The following is a 27,145-nucleotide window of genomic DNA, read 5'->3' on the forward strand; positions in this document are numbered from 1 at the left end:
TTTGTCTTTGACGAGCTTACTGTTCTGTGTGTCAAGGATGTATTCTCATTGGGACCCTGCCTCTGATAAGTCCTTACCCACTTATTCCCCTTTACTGGAGGTTTACTGAAGCCCACTTGTCATTTGTTCTTTTTAAAGTTTAAACTGTCTAAAATCACCAGTTGACATTTGATATGCTTGCTAAGACCACCAATGTTAACTTTCTTTCTTTTAAGGACTGGGTGATAATTTGTCTGTGATTAAGTTGTCCAGAAAATGAGGAATCCACTATCTTAAGAATTAACTACTATCCAAAACTTACTAAGAATTAAAACATGGATGGTGGGAGAGAAACATGAGAAAATGAGACTCTATTCTTTTAAACTAATATCACAGGATCCAAATTTGGCAACCTCTTGAATCTGGGATGTGTGTTTATACAGTCAGAGCTAATAAAAGCAGTGACATGTAGTTATTTGAAACAACAGTTTGTTCAAGTGAAAAATTTTAATGTTTAAAAGCATATTGCTCTTTTGCTAATTTCCTTTTAGGGTACATTTCTTAACTGCCCACTTAAAAAATGCTGTAATAATTTTTAAAAATTATCCAAAGTTGGTTGACTTAATTCGCTTAATATTTTCTTGTAAATCGGGTTACAAGCACTTCAGTTACCAGCACCAAAGAGAAACAAGCTCTGATTCATAGTGTGTCCATTTAGTACAGTTCTCTGTCCTTTCTCTCTTTCTTTCTCTCTCTCTCTCTCTCTCTCCCTCCCTCCCTCCCTCCCTCCCTCTCTCTCTCTCTCTCTCTCTCTCTCTCTCTCTCTCTCTCTCTCTCTCTGTGTCTCCTGAGCAATATGTGACGGATACATTCTAGGTCTGTTTTATGTGTTTTGTCTGTTCTTTTGCCATTTTATTCATCCTCTTGTTTTGCAAGTAGTTGTGTAAGACAAGACTAAACATAGAGGAATGGCAATTCACGAGGAACAAATGATGGTTTAATATAGACTGACACTACCCAGTTGTTGGCAGGGGGTCTTACTCACCAGGGATGGGCAATGTTCACCACTTAGGCTGGGCAAATTCCCAACATGCCATTTCGCAGAGTAATGAGGGAGAATATGTCACTCACACCCACTTGTATTAGCTGGGAACATTAAAAAAAGAAGTAATATATTCTACTTTGGTTAAGTTCAACTCAGTTGCTATATCTATTTAAGGTTCTTCTAAAAAAATGTCAAAGAAGATGAAAAGTCCAACTTTCATTACTTTCTGTACTAGTGAGTCTTTATGAATTCTGCATTTCTTATGAAGCAAAGAAGTCTCATGGTGCATACAGGCGAGTGTCCGCATGTGTGCAAACACACAAACACATATGGGAGTGCACACCCAGGAAGCATGGGAGGTGTTTTCTGCACCGATACTATATGCTGTAGGCTAGATATTGCAATAACTTCACACTGAGGTCCTAGGACCCTGAGGGGGGGAAAAACAGTTGCTACAAGTTTCTCTATAATTACACAGTAATACTAATATTTAAGCAGACCACAAGACTGGACATTCTAACATTCCTATTGCACAAGTAACTAGAAGCATACGTATAAGGGCAGCATAGGCAGGCAGACGCTAGATGACATGAGGAAAATGTGAAAAAGAACTCTCGTCCTCTTAAATAGTAACCTGTGATCACAGAAACCTATAATTTCAGACATAATGGGAATTTGAGAGCTGGTTTAATCTAAACCCTTCCTTTATGAAAAATGTTCCCCCTAAATCATAAATGAGTAGTAGCAGAACAAAAGTATGACAGTTTACCATTTCTTGATAAGTCAAAGAAAAAATTAGAAGCCATTAATTGATTTCATATAACAAAGATATCTATATATCTATATCTATATCTATATCTATATCTATATCTATATCTATATCTATATCTATATCTATATCTATATCTATATTGCTTTCTACACTCTTATCCAAGGAATACTGACCCAACAACGGAGAGAATTCTAGAAGATGACAATCAGAATACTATATAGCCAGTGTATCCACTGTTTCCTCATTGAGAGGCGAAGGCCCAGGGAAGTTCTGAAATTTGCCATTGCAAGCAAAAGTGTCAAAACAGAGCCTGGATCCCTGTCTCTCAACTTTCCTTTGCTGAAATCTGGCCCTTATCATGCTATTTTTGAGTATTTAAAATACAACACAAAGCAAAAACAGATTTCTTCAAAAGGATAACAATCACATTTACATATTTGCTTGGATTTGGATTTTCAAATAGCACATGTATGTATCTGCTGTGTGTGAAGATATGCCATGCCAATACCCTCAAGGAACAATATTAGAAATCCCATCCTTGAACCGGGGAGGTGGCCCCATGGATAAGGCACTTGCCATGTAAGCATGAATACAGGAGATTGCATCCCAGGACCCACATAAAAGCCATTAGCTATAGCTGTCATTGTAGCGCATCCACCGTGAGAAGGGAGGCAGAGACAAGAGAATCCTGGAAGCTCATGGGCCAGCTAGCCTGATGCATGCAATGGTGAACGACAGTGAGAGATGCTGCCTCAAGCAAGGCAGAAGGTGAGGAATTGTCCCCTGATCTCTACCATGTGCACTGTGGCATGTATGCCTACACCCAAACACATGAATATGCCCCTCTATAAACACACATATATACAAACGCAAACCAAATACCAAGAAAAAGCAGAAATCCAATGATGCCACTTGACACTCCCTATAAATGACAACGGACCAGACATATGTATAGAATGGAATACTATCCAGACTGCAGGAGGTAATAAATCTTGTCAAAGTAATGCCACATAGATATGCCTAGAGGATATTATGTTGATTGAAATAACACAGACACAAAAAGATGAATACTGTGGAATGCCATGTCTATAAGATGCTCAGAGTGTTCAAATTCATAGAGACAGAAAGGTGGTCAGCAGGCGCTGTGATGAGGAACGAATAAGGTGTTAGCTAGTGTTTGATGGGTTTAGAGTTTCAGTTTTGGTGGATGGAAAGGATAACAGAGGGCTGGAGGAGGAGATTGCTCAGTAGGTAATGTGCTTGATTTGTAAGCGTGAGGACCTGAACTTGAAGCACTGGGAAAAGTGGAGACAGGTGGATTTTGGGGGCTCACTGGTCATCCAGTCTTGCTTAATCGGCAAGGTCCAGACCAATGAGAGGGCTTGTCTCCAAAATAAATAAAAATAAAAAATAAAATAAAAAAGGTAGGTGACTCCTGAGGATTGATGCTTGAAATAGTCCTTTGGCCTGCACACATGTGTAACACACACACAATAATTGAGATTAACAGTAGTAATGGCTATACAAAATTATGAGAATATTTAACCCCACTGAGCAGTACACCTTAAAGTGGTTATTATGGATTAATTTGGTGTTGTAAGTATTTTATCACAATAGAAAAGTATAAAAACTATAATTCTGTCTTTCTAAAGCCCAACACCACCCACCCATCCTCCACCCCACATCCTCTCTTCTCGCTATGGTTGAGAGCCTGTCAGCGTGGGGAATAAGGACCACTATTATCTCCATTCTCCTTTGCCCACAGTTTCCCCATTAATTCACATAAGGATGTGAGGGTAGGAATTGAGAGCTGTGTGACCTTCCTAAACTTTCACTCCACAATATGGCACCGTTTTACGTATTTTCTCTCTTTTAATTGGACGCACTCACGAGCAACAACAACAACATAAAACAAAGGCTACAGAAATAATGCACGATCATGTTGAAGTGTGAACAATGTTAAGCATGTTTAGATTCACTCTGGCTTTGGGGAACTAAGTCTGGTCCTAGGCCTCATCAAAGATCGCTTTATTTGTCCTTGTTTTTTCTTTTTTTTTTCCCATGAGCCTATCTGTGGTTGAATCATGTCCATGCCGTTCAGTGATTATCTCACTAGGATGAGGTCAGTGGAGAGCAACTTGCTCCTGTTTGTACTGTTCCCACCAGCCACAAGAAGTAATTAGTAATGGTGCTCCAAATGATATTAACATAATGCCAAATCTGCTTTGAAAGATCCAAAGCAGGGCGATGCAGGCAACTTTACTAATGGACCTGTCATTTCAAGATGCTATCTTGTAGGCTGTGAGGCTGTTATTAACCTAATATGCACTTGATAAACTTTAATTGAATGATTAAAGGTTGTTGGTAAAATAATTTGACATTCTGCACTACTGGGTCATAACTTTTCAAGAACTCCAAAACCCATAGTGCTTTGGTACCACTAGACAAAACCTCATCGGAAATCTCATGAGTGAGCAACTCTCATTCTGAAACAAGATTCTTTTGCTAGCTCCAAAGTGGGAAAGGCTAAAAGGTCTTTGGTGCATTATGTAACTCAAACCTCAACTGTAGGTTGAGTAATTTACCATTCATTATACATTATTATAATACAAGAAATTACTATTATAATAAATGAAATATAATAAAACAACTGAATGACGGTACGGTGCATTGTAGAGCATGGATCCTAGAGCTGTGCTCACTATGCGACTTTGAACTCCAGTGGCCTCTGTTTCTTCATCTATACAATGGATATAATAATAGGACTTGGTTATAAGGACTTTTTGAGGGAAAAACAATTTCATGCTAACAGCTCCCATAGTAATGCCTTATGTAAGTGCTCAGTTTTCTCTATTATGATAGCAAGCCAGCCGAGAGATACAGAAACCTAATGAAATCACTTTGCATCTGTTTTCTCCCTGTCCTACTACACAGTTCCATGCTGGCGTCACTAGATAGTTGGAATTTCTTCATGCTTTCCTCCGACCTTAGCCGTCATTTTAATTTCTACACTTGTTTGCTTCAAACATTACACTACCCTGTACAAAGCAGTGAGACTCCTCAACTTCTCTGATTAGGCACAATAAAATGCAGACACAGACAGACATCACGTCTGTGTCAGCATGCACTTGCAATAATTCATGAAAAATCAACTCCCATCCAAAGAGAACATAAATTACTTTTTCATGAAATCATTTATTGTAAAGAGAAAGAGGGAGGTCTCCAAATAAATTTTAGCTATTTCTATGTGATATGTCTAACACGTAAAGTTCTTTCTAAGCACGCCGAGGAATATTTATAGGTTGTTGGTGACAGATCGCCATCACTTATTAAGCCCCAACATCCATAAAAGAGCTGGTTCTAATTCTAAGCCCAATGTATTTTTAAATCAGGCCACAGGGAAATACTTTTGTTTCTATTCAATTAAGACCTGCACACCGCGTTTATGGAATGACATAATATCCTTCCTGAAATCAGACCGGTATGTAGTACCAGTATCCTTCACACATAACCAGTTCCTGAACCTTTACAAACAATTCCCAATTTCCAAGGAAACAATCTCGTCGAATGCTGCTCACTAGAATACATATTGTTCCTTTTGGAAACATTACAATAAGATTTTCACGATTACAAACCTCAACTTCCCCTTTAAAATTCAATCTAATCTCAAGATCATTTATCCTAGTGGAAACTGTGTTCTTATAATGGCCCTTGAAATTCCTGATAGAGTCAATGTAATAATTCAGCTATGTTTTTAGTCCAGGCGGTCGTTATTAACTGATTGTGTATTTGGGTGTGTTCGTGTCTTTTACAGGATCATCAATTAGAGGTTCCTGAGCAATGTTCATGTGTCACATTTTGTGGACCAATCTTATAAAGAGCATGTCTAAAGCATTTTCTTTTTCTCCTGAGAATAACAAGTTTAGTAATGTCCGGCCTGCAACGCACTCTCCCCAACACCGAAAATAAAAAGGAACACAGAGCAGTTAATATTCTCTCTCTTAGCCTCAGGAAGCCAGGGCTGTGTGCAGGACACAGGACCTGTCCTGGAGTGAACAGACCATTTTTCCTTCACCAAGAAATCGCCATCAACAGCCCAGCAGCCAGTGCTGACATACCCGGGCCAAGGGGACCAGAAGGAGAAGGAGGCTGTCGGCCCGGTGGAGCTAAGCTTAATTGTCACTTGCCCCTCTTCACCAAGAATGTTCTGGTTAGGGTGGACATTCGTCCCCCGCCCTTGTCTAGTTAAATAAACAAGTGTCCACTTGTTCCATGTGACCAGAGTATGAATTTACCTGCAGAAAAAAAAAAAATTCCCCAAACACACACTGAGTAAACCTTTCTAGTTTGCTCTGTCGACGCACATAAGTTTTAGAATTTTTTATGATTTCACTGTCCTGCTGGGAATTTGTGCGTGTGTGCGTGCTCACTTTATGGTGGGTTATGTGGCAGCTGAGTGCTGTCGCCCACAGCCTGCTCAGAACTCCAGCCTAAAGTCATTTTAAAAAAGTTACACGCAGGCGTGGCAGAGAAATCCATAGATTGTACAGTGAAGGCGTGGAGTGTGTGTGTGTGTGTGTGTGGGGGGGGTGTCCGGCAAACAACAGCAACTTTAAAAGTCGAAGGAAACAGAGCCAACAGACATGAGCAACACCCTGGCCCTGCCGGGCCACTCACCTTGTTGAATTTTGGTCACTAGCTGGTGGCGAGCGAGGATCCGGCTCATCCTGTACGGAGAGCGTCTCGCGGTCTGCTCAAGTCGCAGGTACATCTTCTGGCTCTCAGGTGTCATGGGAGTCAGGTAACAGCAGCCTGCAGCTGGGGTCCTGGGCGCCTGACTCAACATCTCGGGGCTTGCCCGTGGCTGCTCGCGAATAGCTCCGGACTCGAGTCAAAGGCACCCAAGCCCCGGGAGAGCGCCACGGACCCAGCGATTTTTTATTTATTTATTTTTTTTTAAAGAAGGAAAAGGAGTGCCAAAAAGCCACAACTCGGGATCCCCGCCCCCCTGGGCGCCCACGTGACCGCGGGCGGCCAATCGGCGCGCGAGGAAGGCTGGGACTGTCCACTGTCAGCCCGAGCCGGCGACAGGGGCAGCGGGGTCCGGGCAGCCTGGGTCTCCGCCCAGGGTGCAAAGCACGGAGACATTACCTGGCAGGCCACGGGGGCTAAGCCAAGCCTCGGAGGCCAGAGTCCCTAAGAGCTGAAAGAGAAGGGGCAGGGAAGAGAAATGACGGGGGGCAGCAGGCAAGCCTTGGCACTGGCATACCCCCCCCCCCCCCCGTCAGGTTATGGAAGTTAGAGAAAGCTGACCTGAGTCTGCGCGACAGCTGCAACAGGTACGAAAGGGAGACGTGTCAAACGTCTTAAGTAAGAAACTATTTACAACCAACACGAACAGCTGAGAATAAACCATGAACTTTCCCTACAAAGAAATGAGCCAAGGCTTTGCCAAAAGCATATTCCATAAGGCACACACCTATAATAGTACATAATACATACATAATATATATTCTAATATCGATATTTCATATATAATATATATTATATCCATAATATATTATACATATAGTGCATACATACACATATATATGTAAAATATATTCCTTGTTTAAGAAGCAGGAGCCAATGCCATACAGACTTCCCATCATGCCATGGACCTGAAGGGCTCTTACAGGTGAGACATGGAGAGCACATTCATTCATTTATCTTCACTTTTCCAAGTCCCCAGTCTTTAACCAACAAGCAAAAATTCTCACAAAGTACATGCTACACTTGAGATACTGCCAAGAATCATTGCACAAGATGAAGAGATACTTGCAAAGATTATGTTGAAAACTCGCTATCACCAGGCCAGAGAGATGGCTTAGCGCCTGAGGCACTTGCCCTGGAAGCCTAAGGACCAAGGCTTGATTCTTCAAAACCCATTTAGGCCAGATGCACAAGCTGGTCTGTGCATCTGCGGGAGTTCCTTTGCACTGTCTAGAGTCCCTGGTGCACCCATTCTCTCTCCCTCTCTTTCTCTCTCAAATCAATAAATAAATATTTTGATAAAGAAAACTGGCTATCAATGCATCGAGATGTTATGTAAATGTTTGGAATACAAGGCTGCAAGTGAAAGGGGCCTAGAAATAGATACAATCACAGTGCTAATGGTATTTCTGAGTTGGGTGATAGCAGCCAGTGATGAGAAGTGGGAGATGTTTGGATAGACTTTTTATTAACAAATGGACTGGGCAGGGGATTCTCACAGGCAGAGGCTAGGGAGGGTTCTTCAAGAGAGTAGACTCCCACATATGTGTGCAAATTGGGGTCTAGAGTGTGTGCATAAGGAAACTGTTAATTACTCAATTTGACCATATCTGTATATCCATATGGGAGTAGTTACCCCCTCCAGTATTTTTCCTTTCTCTTTGTGTTTGATGTAAAAAAAAAAAATCCAAAGAAAACATTTTATCAGATTCTATGCTTGGGGATAAATGTGTGTGTGTGTGTACATACATACATATATATATAATTAGAGAGCACATGGACAGCTTCCTTGGGTTACTCAAAGTAGAGCAGTCTAGCAAAGGGTTAGTAGTCCTAAGTAGACACTCTGCAAGCAAGAGCCCTTAAGCGCTGAGCCAACACTCTGAATCAAAAGTGTAATTGGACTTCAGTCAGGACTTCAGTTCTCATTAATATGGCTTTGATTCCTTTCCCTATGGGGATTCTTGCTAGCCTGATTTGAGAACCCATGTTCTCATGACAATTGTAAATGAGCCTTTTATGGTATGTATATAAAAACAAAGGGCAAGTATTGGCATTCTGGTTGGAATCACAGCAGAAAAGGAAATAAAAATCTCACTGGGTCACAACATAGACTTTCTGTTCTTATTTAGGGTTTGAAGTTTTCGAGATCTAGTAGTGACTGATGAGTCTACAACATGGGCATGCGTAGTAGAAAGGTTGGACATGATAATATGTATCACATACCTGGAATCAGTCAAGCTCATGGAATCGACACTAACCACCTTCTTATGAGACACTACTGTGAAATACCAGCATGAAGGCGTCTGGCTTGTGAGCCCAGCCTTGTGAGCCCACATAAGCTTTTAGTTCAAGCCAGACCATGGCAGTTATCACATTTACATTGGGAGAAAAATGAAAGAAAGGGTGGGGAAAGGGGAAAGGGCATGAGATTTAGGAACACTGTAAGTAATAGCCAAGAAACCAAGTAAGTGACAGAAAAATGTAGGAAATAGTATGTGGTCATTTTATAGCTATGAACAGAACTTAAAGACTGGTCATTCCCAATGCCAACTTTGTAGCTCATTACTTTCTTGGCTGCATTTGAAAAATAAATGGAATATTTATTTCTCAGAAGCACTGTAATAGCCATACTACTGAACAAAAATGATACCTTGTCCTGCCCCCTTGTTTGCATAATAATGAATGCTGAAAGGTGAAACATGAAGATCATAAATATATATTGTAAGCAAATGAACACGGAAGCAGTGTTTCATAGACAGGCAATGAAGAACAAAAATTGAACCTAGATGAAAAGCTGAAAGGGACACAACTTAGAATAAAGCCTAACATTTTAAAAAATTCCCACCAGGGTTTTAACAAGATGCTCTAGGAAAGGTAAGAACCCAGTCTCCCCCAAGTCAGATACAAGATCCCTCCAGTTTTATTTATTTTTAAAAAAATTTTTTTTTAATTTATTTATTTGAGAGCAACAGACACAGAGAGAAAGACAGATAGAGGGAGAGAGAGAGAATGGGCGCGCCAGGGCTCCCAGCCTCTGCAAACGAACTCCAGACGCGTGCGCCCCCTTGTGCATCTGGCTAACGTGGAACCTGGGGAACCGAGCCTCGAACCGGGGACCTTAGGCTTCACAGGCAAGCGCTTAACCGCTAAACCATCTCTCCAGCCCTCCAGTTTTATTTTATTATTCAAGTAATATCTAAAAATCCAACTGCTTACCATGTTTGTGTCATTTTTTATTTCTAAGGTCATATGCTATAATAGATTGATCACATTATTTTCTCATTCGTATGCCATTAATACCCCATTTTATGCAACTAAATTATCTTTGCTGTGAAACTTACTCTCTTTCAGGAAATTATTTTTATTATTTCATTCCAGCGGGTAGTTCTGTTGTATTAGAAGCAAGAAGCTTCTGACAGCCTCTCTGGGCTTGTCCACTTTCCATATCCCTCAGGGAAGTCCTTGGCAATGAGAGAGGGAGAGAGCACCCCAAACATGGGAGCTTCCTCTAAGTCTCACGTGTTCTTCCATTTCTTTACAAATTAGGAAAATGGATGCCATTTTTAAAGTCTAAGTTTTTCTGTTTTTTTCTCTCTGCTATTTAACAGCAGCATTTACAAACTGTTTGAAAGATGCAGTAAATGGAGGAGGAGCATTAAGTGCAAAGAGAACCAAAAGTACCTCACAATGTTGACACCTACTATGTGCTCAGGCTTACATCCACTTACATCACATCCTTTTTATTTTTTGAGGCAGGGTCTCAGTCTAGCCCAGATTGACCTGGAATTCCCTCTGTAGTCTCAGGCTGGCCTTGAACTCACAGCAATCCTCCCTCTGCCTCCCTAGTGCCAGGATTAAAGGCATGCGCCATCACGCCCAGCTACACTTCATATTTTTAATTAATATCCACACAAACCTCGAGATACCCTATTTTATGGAACAGGAAACTATGACCTGCAGAAGTGAAATCCCACTGGATGCACATTGAGAGCCATGGTCCACCTGCAAGCTGATGGCATTTTGACCTTTTCTACTATCACACATGATGGACAGGGAAGGTAAACTTGAGATAGTGCTGTGAAATCAGGGAATTGAATTTCGGAAGAAAAGATTGAATATCATTGCAATCTTACTTAATGATATGGAATCCTGGAATGTCTAAATGGAATTACAAATATGAGCATCCCATAGATACTGCGATTAGGATGTCCTAAGACAAGAAGTCCAAACACAGAGCATTAATTAATCAGTGATATCCACCGGACCCCTTAGGGGGAGCCCAACACTGAGAAGAAGAGACCCCGGCTTGTGCACAAGAACAGCTGTGCCCACAGAGCTCCTGGACAACCTGGTAGCTCCTTGCCAGCTTTTGTATGGCGATCTCCTCCTGAAAGGGAGGAGGGAGGTTGGTAAACCTCAGATATGCAAGGCCCTCTCCAAGTTCACAGACTAACACCCTGTGGGGAGAGGAGACTGACCAGGTGAGCAGCCTGCCAGTTGTAGGAATGCACATTTTATGAGTTGCCAATCATGCTGGAGTGGGCTCCTCTATGTAACCCCTCACCCATGTTTCTGTCAGTAACCTCAATCAATTCATTGGTGCACCACGTTAGCCTTGGGTGGGATTGTTTCTCTGGGCTGTAGTCAGCGTGCCTCAGCTGGGGTAAATAGATCTATGCCTGCATCTTCTTGTAAGGTATGGGTTCTTTCTGCTTATTTCAAGGTTAACTTTTCAATTCTTTGCCTTTTCTGTGGTATTTGTTCCCAGTGTAAAAACCTCCAAATGTAGTCAAAAACTCTGACATCTGATCTCAAAGCAAAATCTGGGGCATTTAAAATTGTTCAGATATTTTGAGAGATGATCTGATCCCAGATTAGTATTCAATGGAATCTTGAACACACGTGGCAGAAAGTGAGGCGGGCTCCACAGAAGCCAGGAATGGCCTGTGGTACTTTTCATCTGCCTGAGACTCCTTCACACACATTCCAGCCTCCTCAGCGGGCCATCTGTGTAGAACATGCAGCGTCAGGTAGTGCTGCCAAATGGGGAGCTGTTTGTGATGCAAGTGCAAGGCAAAAAAGATTCAGAAGTGATATGGAAGGCTGCTTCTGAAATTAAGTGAACCCAAAGATTGGGTGGTGACACCAACCAAAGCCTTTCCGTGAGTTGGACACCAATTGTGATATGCACACATCTCTTTGTCTTCTCAGTCTGCAGGCACCACAAACCCAAGACTGAGGGCCAACAATCCACTGATACCAACACTTGCAGCTATGATGACCACAACCTTCAGTAACAGATGTCACGTTGGGTCCTCTTTTGATCAGCTCCCTGGCTGTAGGACAGGGTCCTGTTTGGAGATGAGGAGCCGCTACAGTCTTACAGCTCTCCACTGCCTTGGGTTAGCCTCTTCGAGGGCAGACTCTGTTCTCATGCCACTGCTGGAAACACCACCCTCAGTTCCGGTTCATATGGTGAAATGATACGGTCTGTCTTGTCCTGGTATATGGCCAAACCAAACTTAAATCCTCATTTTCCTCACTTCTTTCTCAGATCTGGGAGTCCCTACCCTTCTCTCCATAAGGTCTTTCTTGGATCGATCTGCTTTGCTACATTACCAAAAATGAACACTGCATTAATTTTGTGCTTCCTTCTGTGTGTGTGTGTGTGTGTGTGTGTGTGTGTGTGTGTGTGTAGCCATAATGCATTCGAATTAACAAGATGCTTCTGTTCCTTCATGCTATTGTAGTATATTTTAAATACTCTTTCAATGACTTCGCTGGAAGTTTTAATGAACTGCCTGTTATTTCTGGAACCTAGTTAAGTTTTCTTATAACTGTAATAAATCAAATGTTCATTTCTATACAAGATTGCTTAGGTGACTAGAAGAAATCTTTTAGTTTTGTAGATAAAATCAGTATTCATTTATAATTTCACTCACTTAGAATTCTATAATTTCTTTCCCACCTTGTATAATAGAAAATACATTTTTGCCGGGCGTGGTGGCGCACGCCTTTAATCCCAGCACTTGGGAGGCAGAGGTAGGAGGATCGCTGAGAGTTCGAGCCCACCCTGAGACTACAGAGTGAATTTCAGGTCAGCCTGAGCCAGAGTGAGACCCTGCCTTGAAAAACCAAAAAAAAAAAAAAAAAAAAAAAAAAAAGAAAAGAAAATACATTTTTTATTGTAAAGAATCCTGTGATCAATTTGGCAAATATTTCATTAGTTCTCAACACTATCCATCTTTCATATGTTTGATATTACCCAATTAAAGGCACACTATTATCAAGAGTGTATGCTAAACTATTCCTTAATTCTGGCTACAATTTTACATGCAGCTCCTTCCCATGTGAGATCATGCAGAAGCTGGTAACTGAATAATATTTGGAAATATCTCCTACAATCTGTGGAGGAATAAGAATGTAGGATTGATAATGCAATTGCATATTGTAAATATGTGATGTGATCACTTGATATATGTACGCATAGTATTCTAATTATCACAGTCAAACTAATACGTTCATCGGCACCCATAGTTACTGGTGTGGGGAGGCTAATGAGGATATGTAAGGTCTGGTTGACACATGTGACTTCTTGGGTAAATCCAGCCCATTACTGAAGAATCCGGTAGAGTATTTTACTCCTTATCCCTAATGTCAGACCATCAATATATTCCTCAAATAATGAAAAATGGCACAGAAAACCACAAGAACCTTTCAAAATATCCCATCAAGTGAGAAGGGCTATGGATTTGGGTGGGGAGCAAAATGGATCTGAGAGATTTTCTTGGCATCCAGAGAGTTCCATGGGGATTATGAGGACAAGTTTTAGAGCTCCTGGCTGACCATCAGGGTGAGGATATGCTTTTAGAATGGGAGGGATAATTTAACTATAGATGATTCTGGTGTCCCAAACCATGATTTTTTATTGGCATCTTACTTGTCATAAATAGAACCAGAGCAACAAACACACTTATACATTGTGCTTCTTTCTTTGACCATTTCTAATGTATATTTCATGCTAGGCACAGTGCAAGGCACCGATGACAAAAAAAATGAGTAAGATGCCATCTGTTGTAGATAGCTCCACGTTGCTAGGATGAACATCCTAACTAGGCCCAGATTAGGGGAGGAGGAGATTCATTTGAAGTTTATAGACTCAGAGGAACATTCCATCAGTGGCCAAAGGAGCTGCTTGCAGACGTCCAAGCAGAGAGCAACCATCACAGGCTGATAAGCACCAGAAGCAACAAACACAGGCTGGCAGCAAATAGTAGGGACCCCACCGGAGCTCAGCTACCTCTGCATCCCTTAGGGCTGGAATTCAGATCTGCTGCCAAACACACCTTGGGGCTGGACTCCAAGATCCGCCGCCAGTGACATCTCCACCAGCCAGGTGGCTGGAGACAAGCTTTCAATAAAACAATTGAATCTGGGGCATGGGGTGGGGGAGTCGGTGGCATACATTCAAACTACCACACCATCTCTCTTCTCAACAGTGGCTTCTTGTAAAGCCAAAGATGAGGATAGTACCAGTTGAGGGTACATGCCTAGGACCCCAATGGAAGTAGCTATGGGAGCAAAGGGGACACAGCAAATCAAAGCAAAATGCAGCCATTCTGCACAGCGGAAATAGGAGTGGTAGTGCTGAGCTACGGGATACATGCCTGGTGAGAAATGAAGAAGACTGGATCGGAGAAAATATGCCCATGGAGATAAAGTACAAACACTTCCTTGTGCCGTGTTCCATTCTTCAATGAAATTGGGGGATTAGTAATTCAATTCCACATTCTGTCAGGGGTCTAATGTGCAGCCTGGGTGGTGATGGGAGTCCTCATTTGAATGATGCAGTCATTACCTAGTGTATATCAAATCATCTCATACTATTCCTTGGGCATATAAATCCTTACTTTTCAACAAAATAGTTTAATATTGAAAAGTCACCAAAATCCATACATGGTGGTGATGCACACCTTTAATCCCTCGGTGGCGCACTTGGGAAATAAAGGCAGGATGATCTCTGTGAGCCTGGGAATACATAGTGAGTTTCTTGTCAGCCTGGCCTAGAGGGATACCCTACCTCAAAAACAAAAACAAGGGCTGGAGGGATGGCGTAGCAGTTAAGGCATTTGCCTGCAAAGCCAAAGGACCCAGGTTCAATCCCCCAGGATCCACATTAGCCAGATGTACAAGAGGGTGCATGGCATCTGGAGTTCATTTGCAGTGGCTGGAGGCCCTGGTGCATCCATTCTCTCTCTAACTCTATCCCTCTTTCCCTGTCAAATAAATACAATAAAATATTTTTATAAAATGAGAAAACAAAACAAACAAAACATCAGCCAAATATAGAGGACTCTGTTTCTAAAATCCAAGGTGTAAGGCCACACCTGCCAGTGTTCCTCTTGACTCCCTTTCACTCCCCCCCACCCCCCACCAAGAGCTTTGGATGGAGGACATGTGTATAAAATGCAGAATTATCGATGACCATTTCCCAGAAATGACCCTTCAAGCACTGGGCTGTGATAGATAACAGTAAATAATTCAAAGGGATAACAATTCAGGGTTTTGGGCTCTCTCAGGAGGAAGGGTGGTCAGCTGGGAAGGATAGTTTCAACATTTGCATGGAGTCCAGGATCTGCCTCATACGGGCATTTTGGCATCATGGACCAGCTATCTTTAATCTAATCATCTTTTCAAGATCAGCCCAGTTCCACTTTCAGGCAAAGCTAATCTCAAATCTGAGATCCATAGGAGCTTTCCCTGAAGGTTCCTTATACGGGCGGCCCTTTGCATTAGGGGAATAAGGGTTGTCCCTTCACTGTTGGACATACTTTTTGAAAATGATTAATTGGCAAAACATATATATTTTGGGTATTTGATGTTATAGTTGGATGTATGCATGAACAGTATATTACTTATATAGCCTTAGTTGCTAGAAGGTAGGAGAACACTTCAAATCCATTCTCTTACTAAATTTCAAGTAAACAATGAAGTGTACACTTGTCACCATATTGTACACTAGTTCTCTAATACTGACTCAGTTCCTTCATCTTCTGATTGAGTGTCTGTACCCTTGGACCACTGTCTTCCATTTCATTTTATTTCCCCTTCTCCCCCCGGCAAGTTCCATTCCACTCTGTACTTCCGCGAATCACGTTTATAATCCATGTGTAAGTGAGATCAGGTGTTTCGTGTCTTTCTGTGTCTGGCTTATTTCACTTGGCATAATATCCTCCAGGCCCATCTGCCATGTCTATTCTGTGCAGCTTTCTTGGCAAAGTACTTTTTTAATGAGAGAATATATATGTGTGTTTAAGTATGTAGTGACTCTCCTGAGATTTCTTCTACCATCAGTCCTGGTGATTACCAGAGCACACAGTGGCCTCTGGACAACCCCGGAGCGCCAGTGTAATCATATCGAGTCTTAAAGCATAGACCTGTTTGAACAGAGCAGGTATTGCACGGATTACCAGGAGTGGCTGCCTTCTCCTGAGCTGGCCCCACCAACATGACTCAGTACTCGTCAGCCACAGGAGAGTGCTGACTGGGCATCAAAACAGCATGTGCTGCACAGAAAGTTAGTATACACAGAGCGAGCTTCCATCTAAATAAATGTATAGTACCTTCTTTCAAGTCCCTGCTTTGGGGGGCCTTGGGGTTCTTCTTGGTCTTGGCTTATTCTCAGTATGGATTAACTTTGGAGATCTAGTTTACAGAAGGATTCCATTAATCAAAAAATATATTGTAAAAAAAAAACAGGATGGAAAATAAGATGGTAAGTATAATGATTTTTTTTACAGAAATATTTAATATAGGACTGAAGGGATAGCTAAGTGGTTAAGGCATTTGCCTGCAAAGCCAAAGGACCCAGGTTTGAATCCCCAGGACCCACGTTAGCCAGATGCACAAGGAGGCACATGTGTCTGGAGTTCATTTGCAGTGGCTGGAGGCCCTGGCATGCCCATTCTCTCCCTCTGTCTCTGTCTCCCTCTTTCTCTGCCAGATAAATAAATAAAAGTAAAATATTTTTTAAAAAGAAATATTTAATGCATAGTATAAAAGTTTGAAAGAAAATAGGAAAGGTAACTATGGTCATGGGTGTGCTATTTCTTGGATTTCCACTTTTTGAGTATTTGGTAATGGGACTAATTAGATTCCTATGTAATGAGAGCTGAAGCTTAACCAGCAGCTCACATTAGATGTGGAGAGGGAGTCTTGGTCCCAGCAAAATTCCAAAGCCCTCTTCAGTGCACATAGATGTGAAGGCAGAGAGACAAACGAATCTTCCCAGACTGAAGACACTTGAACTCCCTTCATGCCTAACATATTAAACAAATCTCAATGTTCAGAATAGTGATGTTGAGGAAAGAGAAAGCCAATGGAGTCTATGGATTCCTGCTTCAAATGCCCTTCACGCCCTTCCTTCTTATAGTATTACCCCCATCCCATTGGGGCTGGTGTCCTGCCTCACCAGGGGACTGATGCGCCTGCTCATGTGACTGTATCTAGTTGCACCTGAACCCTCACGTATACATACATAGACATACCTACAACGCTCCACTCTCACCATTTACATCAGTCAACTGGATCAAAATCTAACCCGAGAAAAATTATAGGTGCACAAAGAATGTGGGTGATTTGTTTTCTGTTGATGTTGGATTTTTATTGTTGTTGATAAGTTTTATTGACTTCATTCAATGCTTGTCGAAAATGATCCTATTTCTTGTTCTACAATACTATGAGAAATAAAGCCCTATTGCTTATTCCTCACAGCTTTATTTTCTTTTTGGAGGTTTCTCTTAGTCACTTTATCTGTCCTAGAACTTCACTGACAGAAGGTTAAATGCTCAGTTTTCAGTCTGGGGACACTGGGCTGGGCATATGAGGATATGTTTTTCAGTTGATACATACTATTCGCACAAAACTATGGGGGACAGTACAGTAACTTGCACATGACTTCTGATCACTGTATCATGGGAAAGATTCAGTGAGTATATTATATAACGTCCTTCCAATCGCTTTCTAAGAACAAATACTTACAATAGCTGACAAGGACGCATACATTTTAGAACCTTGGTTTCTTAACAAAGATCATAATCTATTTATGTAATGCAGTAGTCATACTAGGAAACATTTGGACAAAATATCTAAACAAGCTTATCCAAATACTTCCTAGCGGGCTGCCTCTACTACTATACTTCAGATTTAAAAGGAGCCATTGAATACATTCTCCAAGAGCAAAGTGAAATGAAGCAAAACACAGCACCCAAAGCTTCTCAAGGTGGGTGCTAGAGGATAGCTTGAGGCTCTCCAAGGCCAGGCATAGGAAGTCATTCCAAGATTTGGGTGAACTCTTCACAGAGGCAGTGCCTTCCCCACCATCCTATGCTTTGAGCATCTTCTCTGAGTGGCTAGGCAAATGGGTCCAAGCTTTTGGAATGATTTTCACTAGGCATTTACTTATTAATTGTCTGTTCTGTGCCAGGCAATATTCCCGGTAATATATCACTAAATTAAATAGACATGATTTATGCATTAATGAAGTGTATATTCTAACCAATGAACATCAAGCATGAATCTTAATCATCCTGTGATCTGTGAGCCTCTGTAATCCTGTATTTGCCTCAAAATGCTGAGTATATGCCTAATGTTTAAATTACATTTATCTTCAAAATATGCCTTTACTGTCCAAATATTTTTAAATGGCTCTAATGAATAGGTTAACAACACCTAGAACTGTGACTTCAGAGGCAAGGTAAAATAAAGTCAGGCTCTGATAGAGTTTGGATAGATTAAATGAGTTCATTTTTATGTGTGTCAGGTTTGTTTTTGTTTTTTCTATGAAACTGAGTTCAAATTCATGAAGCTGTCATGAGGGTCAAATCAGAATATGTTTATGAAGACCTTGGAATACTACTATAAGACAGTTCTTTCCTACTCTCCCCTAACTCTGAAAGCTCTCCTCCAGAATATGAGTGAGAACTTTGAAGCAGGTTCAAAAGATAAAGAATGGCATGTTTTTGAAAGCTACCAGATCCTAATGGCCAGGAGTTTTTACCTTTTTTTTTTTTTAATGTGAGAGAGCGAATTGGTGTGCCAGGGCTTCCAGCCACTGCAATCGAACTCCAGATGCATGTACTACCTTGACAACCATAACTGCTTTTTTTGAAAACAGAAAAGCTTCTTGAACCCTGTAACATGTTAAAACATCTTTGAGCTTCCTATCTCTAGCCTAAAGTCTCCCTAAGGAGAGGCCAGTGGAGTGCAACACAGAACAGAGCCTGGGAGCTGGTGAGATTTGGATTCAAATCTTGCTTTCTCTGGCTGAGCCACTCTAGGCTTTGCTTAGTTTCAGTGTCCTCATTTGCAAAATAAATAACAATGACAACATGCATCCTCTATTGCATAGAGTCTCTGACACCAAGTAGGCCTTGATCAATAGAATTTTTGATTGACAGATAGTGCAGCCACTACTGGTCAGATCCCGAGATGAGCCTGCAGTCACCGAACCATACTTATGATGCACTGGGATTTAAATAGCACTGATTCTGGCACTTCTTTTTGGGGGCCTGTGGGTGAGGAAAGTATACTGTAAGAAAAGGACACTCAGAACATAGTGATCATCATGTTGCCCCCAAAGGAGCTAAACAGTGACCAGCATCACATGGCACATGTGAGAGGACTTCTAGAAACACGTGGCCGTAGAATCATTGCCCAGTCCGTGTCTGAGGAGAAAGCTCACGCTAGAACCCTGGAAGCCATACCTAGGAGCCCAGGGCAGCAGAAAAACTCATACGTGCTAGCTGTTCATGACTCAGGGTGAGATCACCAACCAGCGGCGACTTTTTGGAAACAGCGACAGACAGACCAGAGCCCAAACCTCCCTGCTCAGAAAATGCTTCCGAAGACCACCTGCAGGTGGCTGGTGCGCAGGGGAAAGCCTGAGAAGTGAAGCGTTAATGTAATCTCCTCTCCTCATCAGCAAAGAGGATGAATACATGGACTTTCCCAGGTTGTGAAATCTGCCAACTGGAGACTCAGCATAGGTAATGGGCTCCTTTTAAAGGTTTTTGATCTTCCTACTGAGTCCAGATGCCACACGGTTAAGGTGAATGTTTTAGGCATTGCTTTGATGGTCCTATCCTATTTGCATCATATTTATCCTTACAGTCACTTTTTTTTTTCCTTGAAGATCTTGTAGGCTAAGTTAGCCTTTCCATCTGTAAAAGATCTACAATCTATTTTTAGGTTCCAAAATCATTTAAACTTCTGTTGGAATATGTTTGCGTGCTTCACATTAATGTCACATAATTAAGTTCTAAAGGCCCTCCCTTTTAGATCTTAAAAAGAATTCTTGAAAACTTTATGTGAAAAAAGAAGCAGCTTAAAATATTTGCCTTTTCCCCTATAGACAAAAAAAGGGTTTAGTTTAACATGTGTGTGTGTGTGTGTGTGTGTGTGTGTGTGTGTGTGTATGTACATTAATTACATGTTTCTGAGTGGAGTTTAAAAGCACATATGCTTATTGAAATTCTACTTAGATCACTATAAAATCTACCCAGAATATTATTAACATTTACATATCTTACTTCTAAGAAGGTTGCACTCCTTTGAGGACTCAGGGAGCTCCAACATTGTTTATCTTAACCTCTCTGGGTTCTCTGTTCATTCTCAGTATCTTTTTTTTTTTTTTCATTGAGACTAAAGTGGTAAAATTAATACCTCACACATTTGAAAAATACTTACAGACTATCTACCACGCCTTAGAAATTGGAAAAGAGGATTGTCCCATATAAACCTGGGGATAAATCTAGGGGTGAGTGGAGTTCCAAATCCTATCCACTAATGTCTTCTAAAATGGTCAACAAAATACCTTACACAGATCAAACATGAAACTTCTATTTTTCAAATACTTTATTTATTTATTTGAGAGAGGGAGTGAGAGAAAGAGGTAGAGAAAAGAGAGAGAGAGAGAGAAAGAAGAGAGAAGAGAGAGAGAATGGGTGCACCAGGGCCTCTAGCTGTTGCAAACAAACTCCAGACACATGCACCACCTTGTGCATCTGGCTTACATGGGTACTGGGGAATTGAACCTATGTCCTTAGGCTTCACAGGTGAGTGTGTCAACCACTAAGCAATCTCTCCAGCCCAAATGTGCAACTTCTTAATCAAGACTCTAACCTTCATCTTGTAAGTGAAGAATAAATCAATCATGAATGTCTGCATTGGCAAAACAGATCTATATTGGCTGTGCATGTCTCATTACTTGTAAACTATGGATAGCTATTAGCATGGGCACCTAGTACCTACAGTATGCCATGAACAATACAGTTAGTCCTGTGTATCTGCAGGTTTCACATCTGTATTTAACCCACCATCAATTGAAAGTAGTTGGGAGTGGGTGGAATTGTGTCTCTACCAAACTTTTGTTTCCTTATCATGATTCTCTGGCAGCCATTTCCAGCCTTTTGACATGGTAACATAACATTGCCAATTACAAAGTTCATGATCAAGAGCTATGCAATCAAAATTCCAAAAATGTAATTGCAAAAGACCCCTCATATTTTAAGTAAATTTATGATTTTGTGCTAGACTGTGTTCTTAGCTACCCTGGCCTACAGGGTTGGGCATACTTGCAACAGTACAGTATCATAACTTTACCTAGATTTTATATTCCACTAAGAATTACATGTGAGTTAGAGATAAAGTTTGTGGGAGGGCTTTACAGGAAATAAGCACACGCTCAACCATTTTGTAAGGGACTTGAGCTTTTGTAGATCTGGGTGCCAGCAGGAGGTCTGAAGCTAAGCCAAAAGGGTCACCAGAGGGTGACTACACTCAGTGCCAACTATAAACAGATCAAGGACATGAGCAGGCAGTGACAATTCTCATACCTCCTCTGGTGTATTACAGCGCAGGGTTCCATGGGAACATGTGGCGGTTGTCATTTACTGTTTGTGTAGGGGTCATGAGCAGGGGGTTCTGGGAGCGCTTCACCCCAGTGCAAAAGCTGGCATTGATCCTTCCGTCTGCATCTTGAAGGTAGTCGCTTACTATCTACCCAGGTCTGAGCTGTGGGTTCATGCTTCATGTCAATCCTACTGTGCTTTTCTAGATCTCTCTTCCTTCTGCCAGTGGGAATCACACCAAAATAAGAAGCTTCTTTGTTATAAACCTACTGTGTTATTATTATTTATAGTAAATTATTTTCCACAATTACTGGTAAAGGGCAGTTGTGGTGTTACCTTACAAATCATGGCTTTTTTTTTTTTTTTTTTTTTTTGTCAAAGAGATGGCTATTTAGAAATGTTTCTGGGCAGAACTCCATTGTCTCATTCCAACACTGGGTTTCTTGGCTTAAACACAAAGGGTCTATATTTGGAGAAACAATAATCCTGCTCTCCATGAAAGTTTACAGCAGCATTTGCTTTAGGGGATATGGTAAAATCACCTTTCTGCTAGTCTCTGGAGGAGAACAATTACATCTGACTGTGTCCTCTAACTGTGACCTTCCTTCTGGTTCTAGAATTAGTCTGTTTCCCCAGTTTGTGGTTGAGTTTTTCCTTTTACATTTCTTCCATCCCAAGGTTCCTGTGCAGGCTGAAGGTAAAGTGGAAGATGGGGTTGCAACCAACATGTCCAAAACTGACATAAGATTAAGGCTTACAGTTTTTTTTTTTTCAAGTGTTGAAAAGTATCTTTCGCAATAGATATCTGAATATTCCAAATAGCTAATCTGGATTCTTAACAACTTATTTATTTTAAAATCAAATGCCTTGGAAGAAACACAATTTGTCTCATAAAGAATACCCATTTTCTTCCACAGAATGCCTTATTATTGTCACAGTAAGCGTGCCGTCAGCCTCTCCCAAGCTTTGAGGTGAGTTCCGCCCTTGTGCGCCATGTTGCTCATTTGGTTTCTTAGCAGGCTTGGTCCCGAAGTAACTAATGCGTGAGTCTCCAATTAGCACCTCTTTCTATGGACTTAATAGTGATCTCAGATGAGCAATTGAGGTTCAATGAGAAATACTGGCTGTGTATTAGGCATACTTCTGAATTCCCAGAACTGAATACATTTTCTTAATCTAAAAGCTCTAGTTGGGCTGTTTTGTTCAAGAAAAACCCAATAGTACAATGATTTCCAGCCTCACCTCCAACAGCTTACCCAACACACTCATTCCTCTCTGAACACCGCCCCCCATATGTGAAATTAAATTAGAGAGTCATGGATCAAGAGATGGATCAGGGTCACATGAAATGAAGCTGGCAAGAGGGAAGTTGCAGTCTGTATAAACTTTAAGAAAAACTGGAGTTGCGGGTTAGCTCTCAGGTGCTGTTCACAGAGACCCTTGACCAAATACTGCCCCAGGATGTAGGTCAAGGTCAAGGGAAGGCAGAGGAGGGGCACAATGCTGACATTTATAAAGCACAGAGGGAACCAGGGAAGTAAACCATGGACAAAAAGGAGAAAAGTAAAGAATAGTCACACGTTGTACTTTTTTTCATTCTAATATGATGAACAATGATGGTAAAGACAGGTAGGACGCATGTTGGGTGTAACAGCCCCTATACACTTAGGACTTCCTATTCTCACTTACGGCACAAGTTCTAACATAGTTTTTAAAAAACATTTTCATTGTTCTTTGTGCTGAAAATAATAGCAGAAAAGACGGGTATATGGATATATTGGTACCTCAAGATGGGAGTGAATGGGACTAGAGTGAAACTCGACTTTGAAAGACCAAGAAGGAAAAATTAAAAATAAATAAATACATTGAATAAAGTATCTCCCATCAAGAGCAGGTTGGGAATACAGCAATGTTCTTAAGCCCTGACTAAACTGTTCCTATATTTTCCTTCAAACAGAATCACACTTTTAGAAATTAACAGGCACTATACATGATCAACATCTGATCTCCCACTTTTTTTTTTTTTTTTTTGGAAATAGATGATCACTTTGAGCGGAACTCTTTCTAAGTGGTTCATAGTGCTATAGGGCTGGCGATCAAATGGGCGGCCCCATGTCTGCTGTACGAGTCCATACCTCTGGGCTCACCAGCCTCAGCCCGCAGCTGTTCCTTCAAACTGCAGGTCTAGACAGCAGCAGGCAGCTGCTGCTCTCCCAGTTCTCGGGACACCGTGTTGCCCACAGCACTTGACTGCATAGAGGGTTTTAATTTCTCCTTTGCTAAGATGCTGAAGGCTCTTCCAGATAAATATATTTCATAAATAAGTTAAAGACATGATACTCCAATAATGGAAATCCTTACAAGCTTGCAAATGAGAAATTGATTTTTTTAAAAAAAATCTATTTCTATTAGATGACTTTGCTCCTTCCAGCCTCTTTGTAAGTTGAAAGCTGCACATCGCAAGGCTCTGTATTCAGTCTGCACAAACTGATGAGCAGCAGCACTGGATACAGCAGGGAGCGGAGTCATTTCTTAAACCGCGGCCTTGCTGGTTCTGTTTCTTTCATGGTAAACAATGAGAAAGCAAATGAATGTGAGCACTCAGGAAATGTCACTGATATTCCGAACATGTTGAAAATAAACCGCTGTCTTATTTCACCTTGCATGAAATTCACTAGATTAGAAGAAATTTTCACTTTCTATTCATGGATTGTTAACACATTGTGGGGCAGCCTCAGGGTGGCCTCAAGCCCATGCTGATCCTCCTACCTCTGCCTCCCGGGTTCTGGGATTAAAAGCATGCGTCACTGTGGTGATTGGATTCAGGTGTCCCCCATAAACTTAGGTGTTTGGATGCTAGGTTCCAAGATGATGGAGATTTGGGAATTAATGTCTCTTGGAAGCAGTGTATTTTGGGGGGCAGGCTTATGGGTGTTGGAGCCAGTTTCCCCATGCCAGTGTTTGGCACACTCTCCTGTTGCTATTGTCCACCTTATGTTAGCCAGGGGGTGATGTCCACCCTCTGCTCATGCCATCATTTTTCCCTGCCATCGTGGAGCTTCCCTGTGAGCCCTGTAAGCCAAAATAAACCTCTTTTTCCCACAAGCTGCTCTTAGTTGGGTGATTTCTACCAGCAATGTGAGCTGGACTGCAAAAGCCACCATACCCAGTTGAAAAGTTCTTAAAAATATTTTTGTTTTTAAATTTTTATTTATTTGAGAGAGAGAGAGAGAGAGAGAGAGAGAGGCAAATAATGAAAATAGGCATGCCAGGTCCTCCAGCTGCTGCAAACAAACTCCAGACGCAGGTGCCACCTTGTGCATCTGCCTTACATGGGTCCTGGAGTATCAAACCTGGGACCTTTGGCTTTTCAGACAAGCGCCTTAACTGCTAAGCTATCTCTCCAGCCCTGAAAAGTGCTTTTTAAATGATCAATTTTAGTTGTGATCTTATTTGCATGTTTCATCACTTTTAGTCTGAAGTAATTCTTTTAGTCAAAAATATTTATGGGCTGAAGAGATGACTAAGTGGTTAAAGCTGCTTGCTTGTAAAGATTATCAGCCTGACTTCGATTCCCTACTACACATGTAAAGCTAGATGCACAAGCGGTGCATGCATCTGGAGTTTGTAGTGAAAAGAGGTCCTTGCATGCCCACTCTCATTCTTTCTCTCTCTGCTTGCAAATAAATACATAAATAAAAATATTTAAAAGAAACATATTCAGCATAGCTCTTTGGGGCTGTGGAAAACAGAGATGAATTACAAAGGCTCCAAGGCTCATGAACAAGTGGTAGGTTTGGAGAGAGCGGAAAGCAAGGGCAGATGAGGCCAGAGGTTAAGGCCACATCTTGACTCTCTTATAGGTGGACGGCAGCTTGGCACACGAGGCACTGTTTACACTATGCTTTCTTTGCACGTGCGTTATCTTGTGAAGTACACGTTGAAGGGAAAGGTCTGTGATTTCTTCAATTCTGGAAGAACATTCCATGCTCTTACGCTAAGAAAAGATGTTTCCCCTGTTGGATACATAGCTGCAATCAGAACAATTGAGGATTCTTTTTCACTGAACACTTCCATGGACCACTGTATGAAGCAACCATGTTTTGCTTCAGAAAATATTCCTAAAAGCTGCGATAACTTCTCATCACCAAAATATTCTTACTGGTTATTTTTTTAAAAAATATTTTTCTATTTATTTATAAGCAGAGAAAGACACAGAGAGAATGGGCTTGCCAGGGACTCTAGCCACTGCAAGTGAACTCCAGATGCATGCACCACTTTCGGCATCTCGCTTTAAATGGGTACTGGGGCATCAAACTCAGGTTGTTAGGTGTTGTAGGCAATCGCCTTAACCACTAAGCCATCTCTCCAGCCCCTTACTAGTTATTTTATTGTTTTCTTTCCTTTAAGTACGTGCATTTTTGCTCTAATCAGAAAAAAAAAAAAAACCAAACACAATATGTTCTTTTTTTCCAGGTTCTAGATGGCACTTTGCTGGAGAAGATTCTCTTTCAAGTTGGACTTATCTGTGTCAGGGCATTTTGTGCCTGAATTTTTACCCAGAGAAACTGAAACGTGCCTTTCTTACTACCCCCTTCCTGCTACGACTCTTTTCTCCAATTTCTACACAACTCTGGGATGCAGATCAAGGTCAAGAGATGGCGTCATTGAAACAAGAAGAAAATAAGAAACCTGCCAGTTTCCTGTGTTTTTTTGCATGAATACTTTCTGACCCACGTGATGCTTTTCGCTATGCAGACTCGTTCTTGCCAGATGAGTCACTCCAAGTGGTGGTGTTAATTTATTTGAGCAGACATGTGGCAGCATGGCTCTCTCCCTCCATGAAAACAAACAAAACACTCTGCCTGGATAAGTGTGTGAATACCTGTAGTTGGCTTCAGAGACAATTTTGTTTTGGAATATCTCACTCAGATCAAAGGAACAACAAAGTTTGTAATAATAAACAACAAAAATTGCACGAAGAATGATCTATTCATTGAACCAGATTTATCAGGAATCTACTCAAAGCCCTTTCTCAAGTAAGAACATTCTTTGGGGGTAATAACAATTCTAAGCCAATTAAATTAAGTTCTAAAATGTTTAGATTCTACTTATTAGAATTGAAATTCTGAACCCACACTAATAATTTGCTTTTAATCTCCTCGTAAAGTGAGCCATTTTGCTGGTGGATATTTTCAAAACATGATAGGCTATATGGGAATATACATAAATAGGAATCCTATGAACACCCAAGGAAAAGTAAATATAATTTAAAATGTTATTTTTGAGAAGTTTTTCATGAGTGTACTGTCAGGGATAACTGGTTTTAGAGAAACAGGGTATTTGGTATAAAGAGTACTACTCCATGGGGGAAATTTCATGACTACGTAACATGGATAAATGCTTGATTTATTAATTAAAATTCATGTGAACCTCATTAGTAGAACCATCAATGCTGCTGAACATTTTCATTTGTACTGAAGGACAAAGATAGCTTTATACAGGCAGCCATCCAGGGGTAAAGGCCCAAGGAGAATGTGGATGCCATCTTGTCTGCCCTGGCAGGAATAGAACTAACATCTGATTCAATCTCACCCAAGATGGCTTCAGGCAATTCTTCAGCATGAGCACTTACTGCTCCTTCCTCAGCCTAGCACAGCTGGGTGGGCTGGCCCCTCCTGAGTC

At 41.2% G+C, this 27,145-nt stretch overlaps 1 protein-coding gene across 2 annotated transcripts in view; it reads right to left on the reverse strand.

Annotated features, from left to right (window-relative positions):
* The window catches only part of Stard13 (StAR related lipid transfer domain containing 13), a 253,179-nt gene that overhangs the window by 188,088 nt on the left and 37,946 nt on the right, over positions 1–27,145 (reverse strand). The window contains exon 1 of one of the 2 annotated variants that reach the window (XM_004659995.2): positions 6,474–6,713. The exons of the other annotated variant lie outside the window; for it this stretch is intronic. Coding sequence (XP_004660052.2) covers positions 6,474–6,642 — 169 coding nt within the window. The 5' untranslated portion in view covers positions 6,643–6,713. Of the gene's footprint in view, positions 1–6,473; positions 6,714–27,145 lie in introns of those variants that run through there. 2 annotated transcript variants of the gene reach the window in all.

This window comes from Jaculus jaculus, chromosome 7 (assembly GCF_020740685.1).
Source record: "Jaculus jaculus isolate mJacJac1 chromosome 7, mJacJac1.mat.Y.cur, whole genome shotgun sequence".
Classification (NCBI taxonomy): domain Eukaryota; kingdom Metazoa; phylum Chordata; class Mammalia; order Rodentia; family Dipodidae; genus Jaculus; species Jaculus jaculus.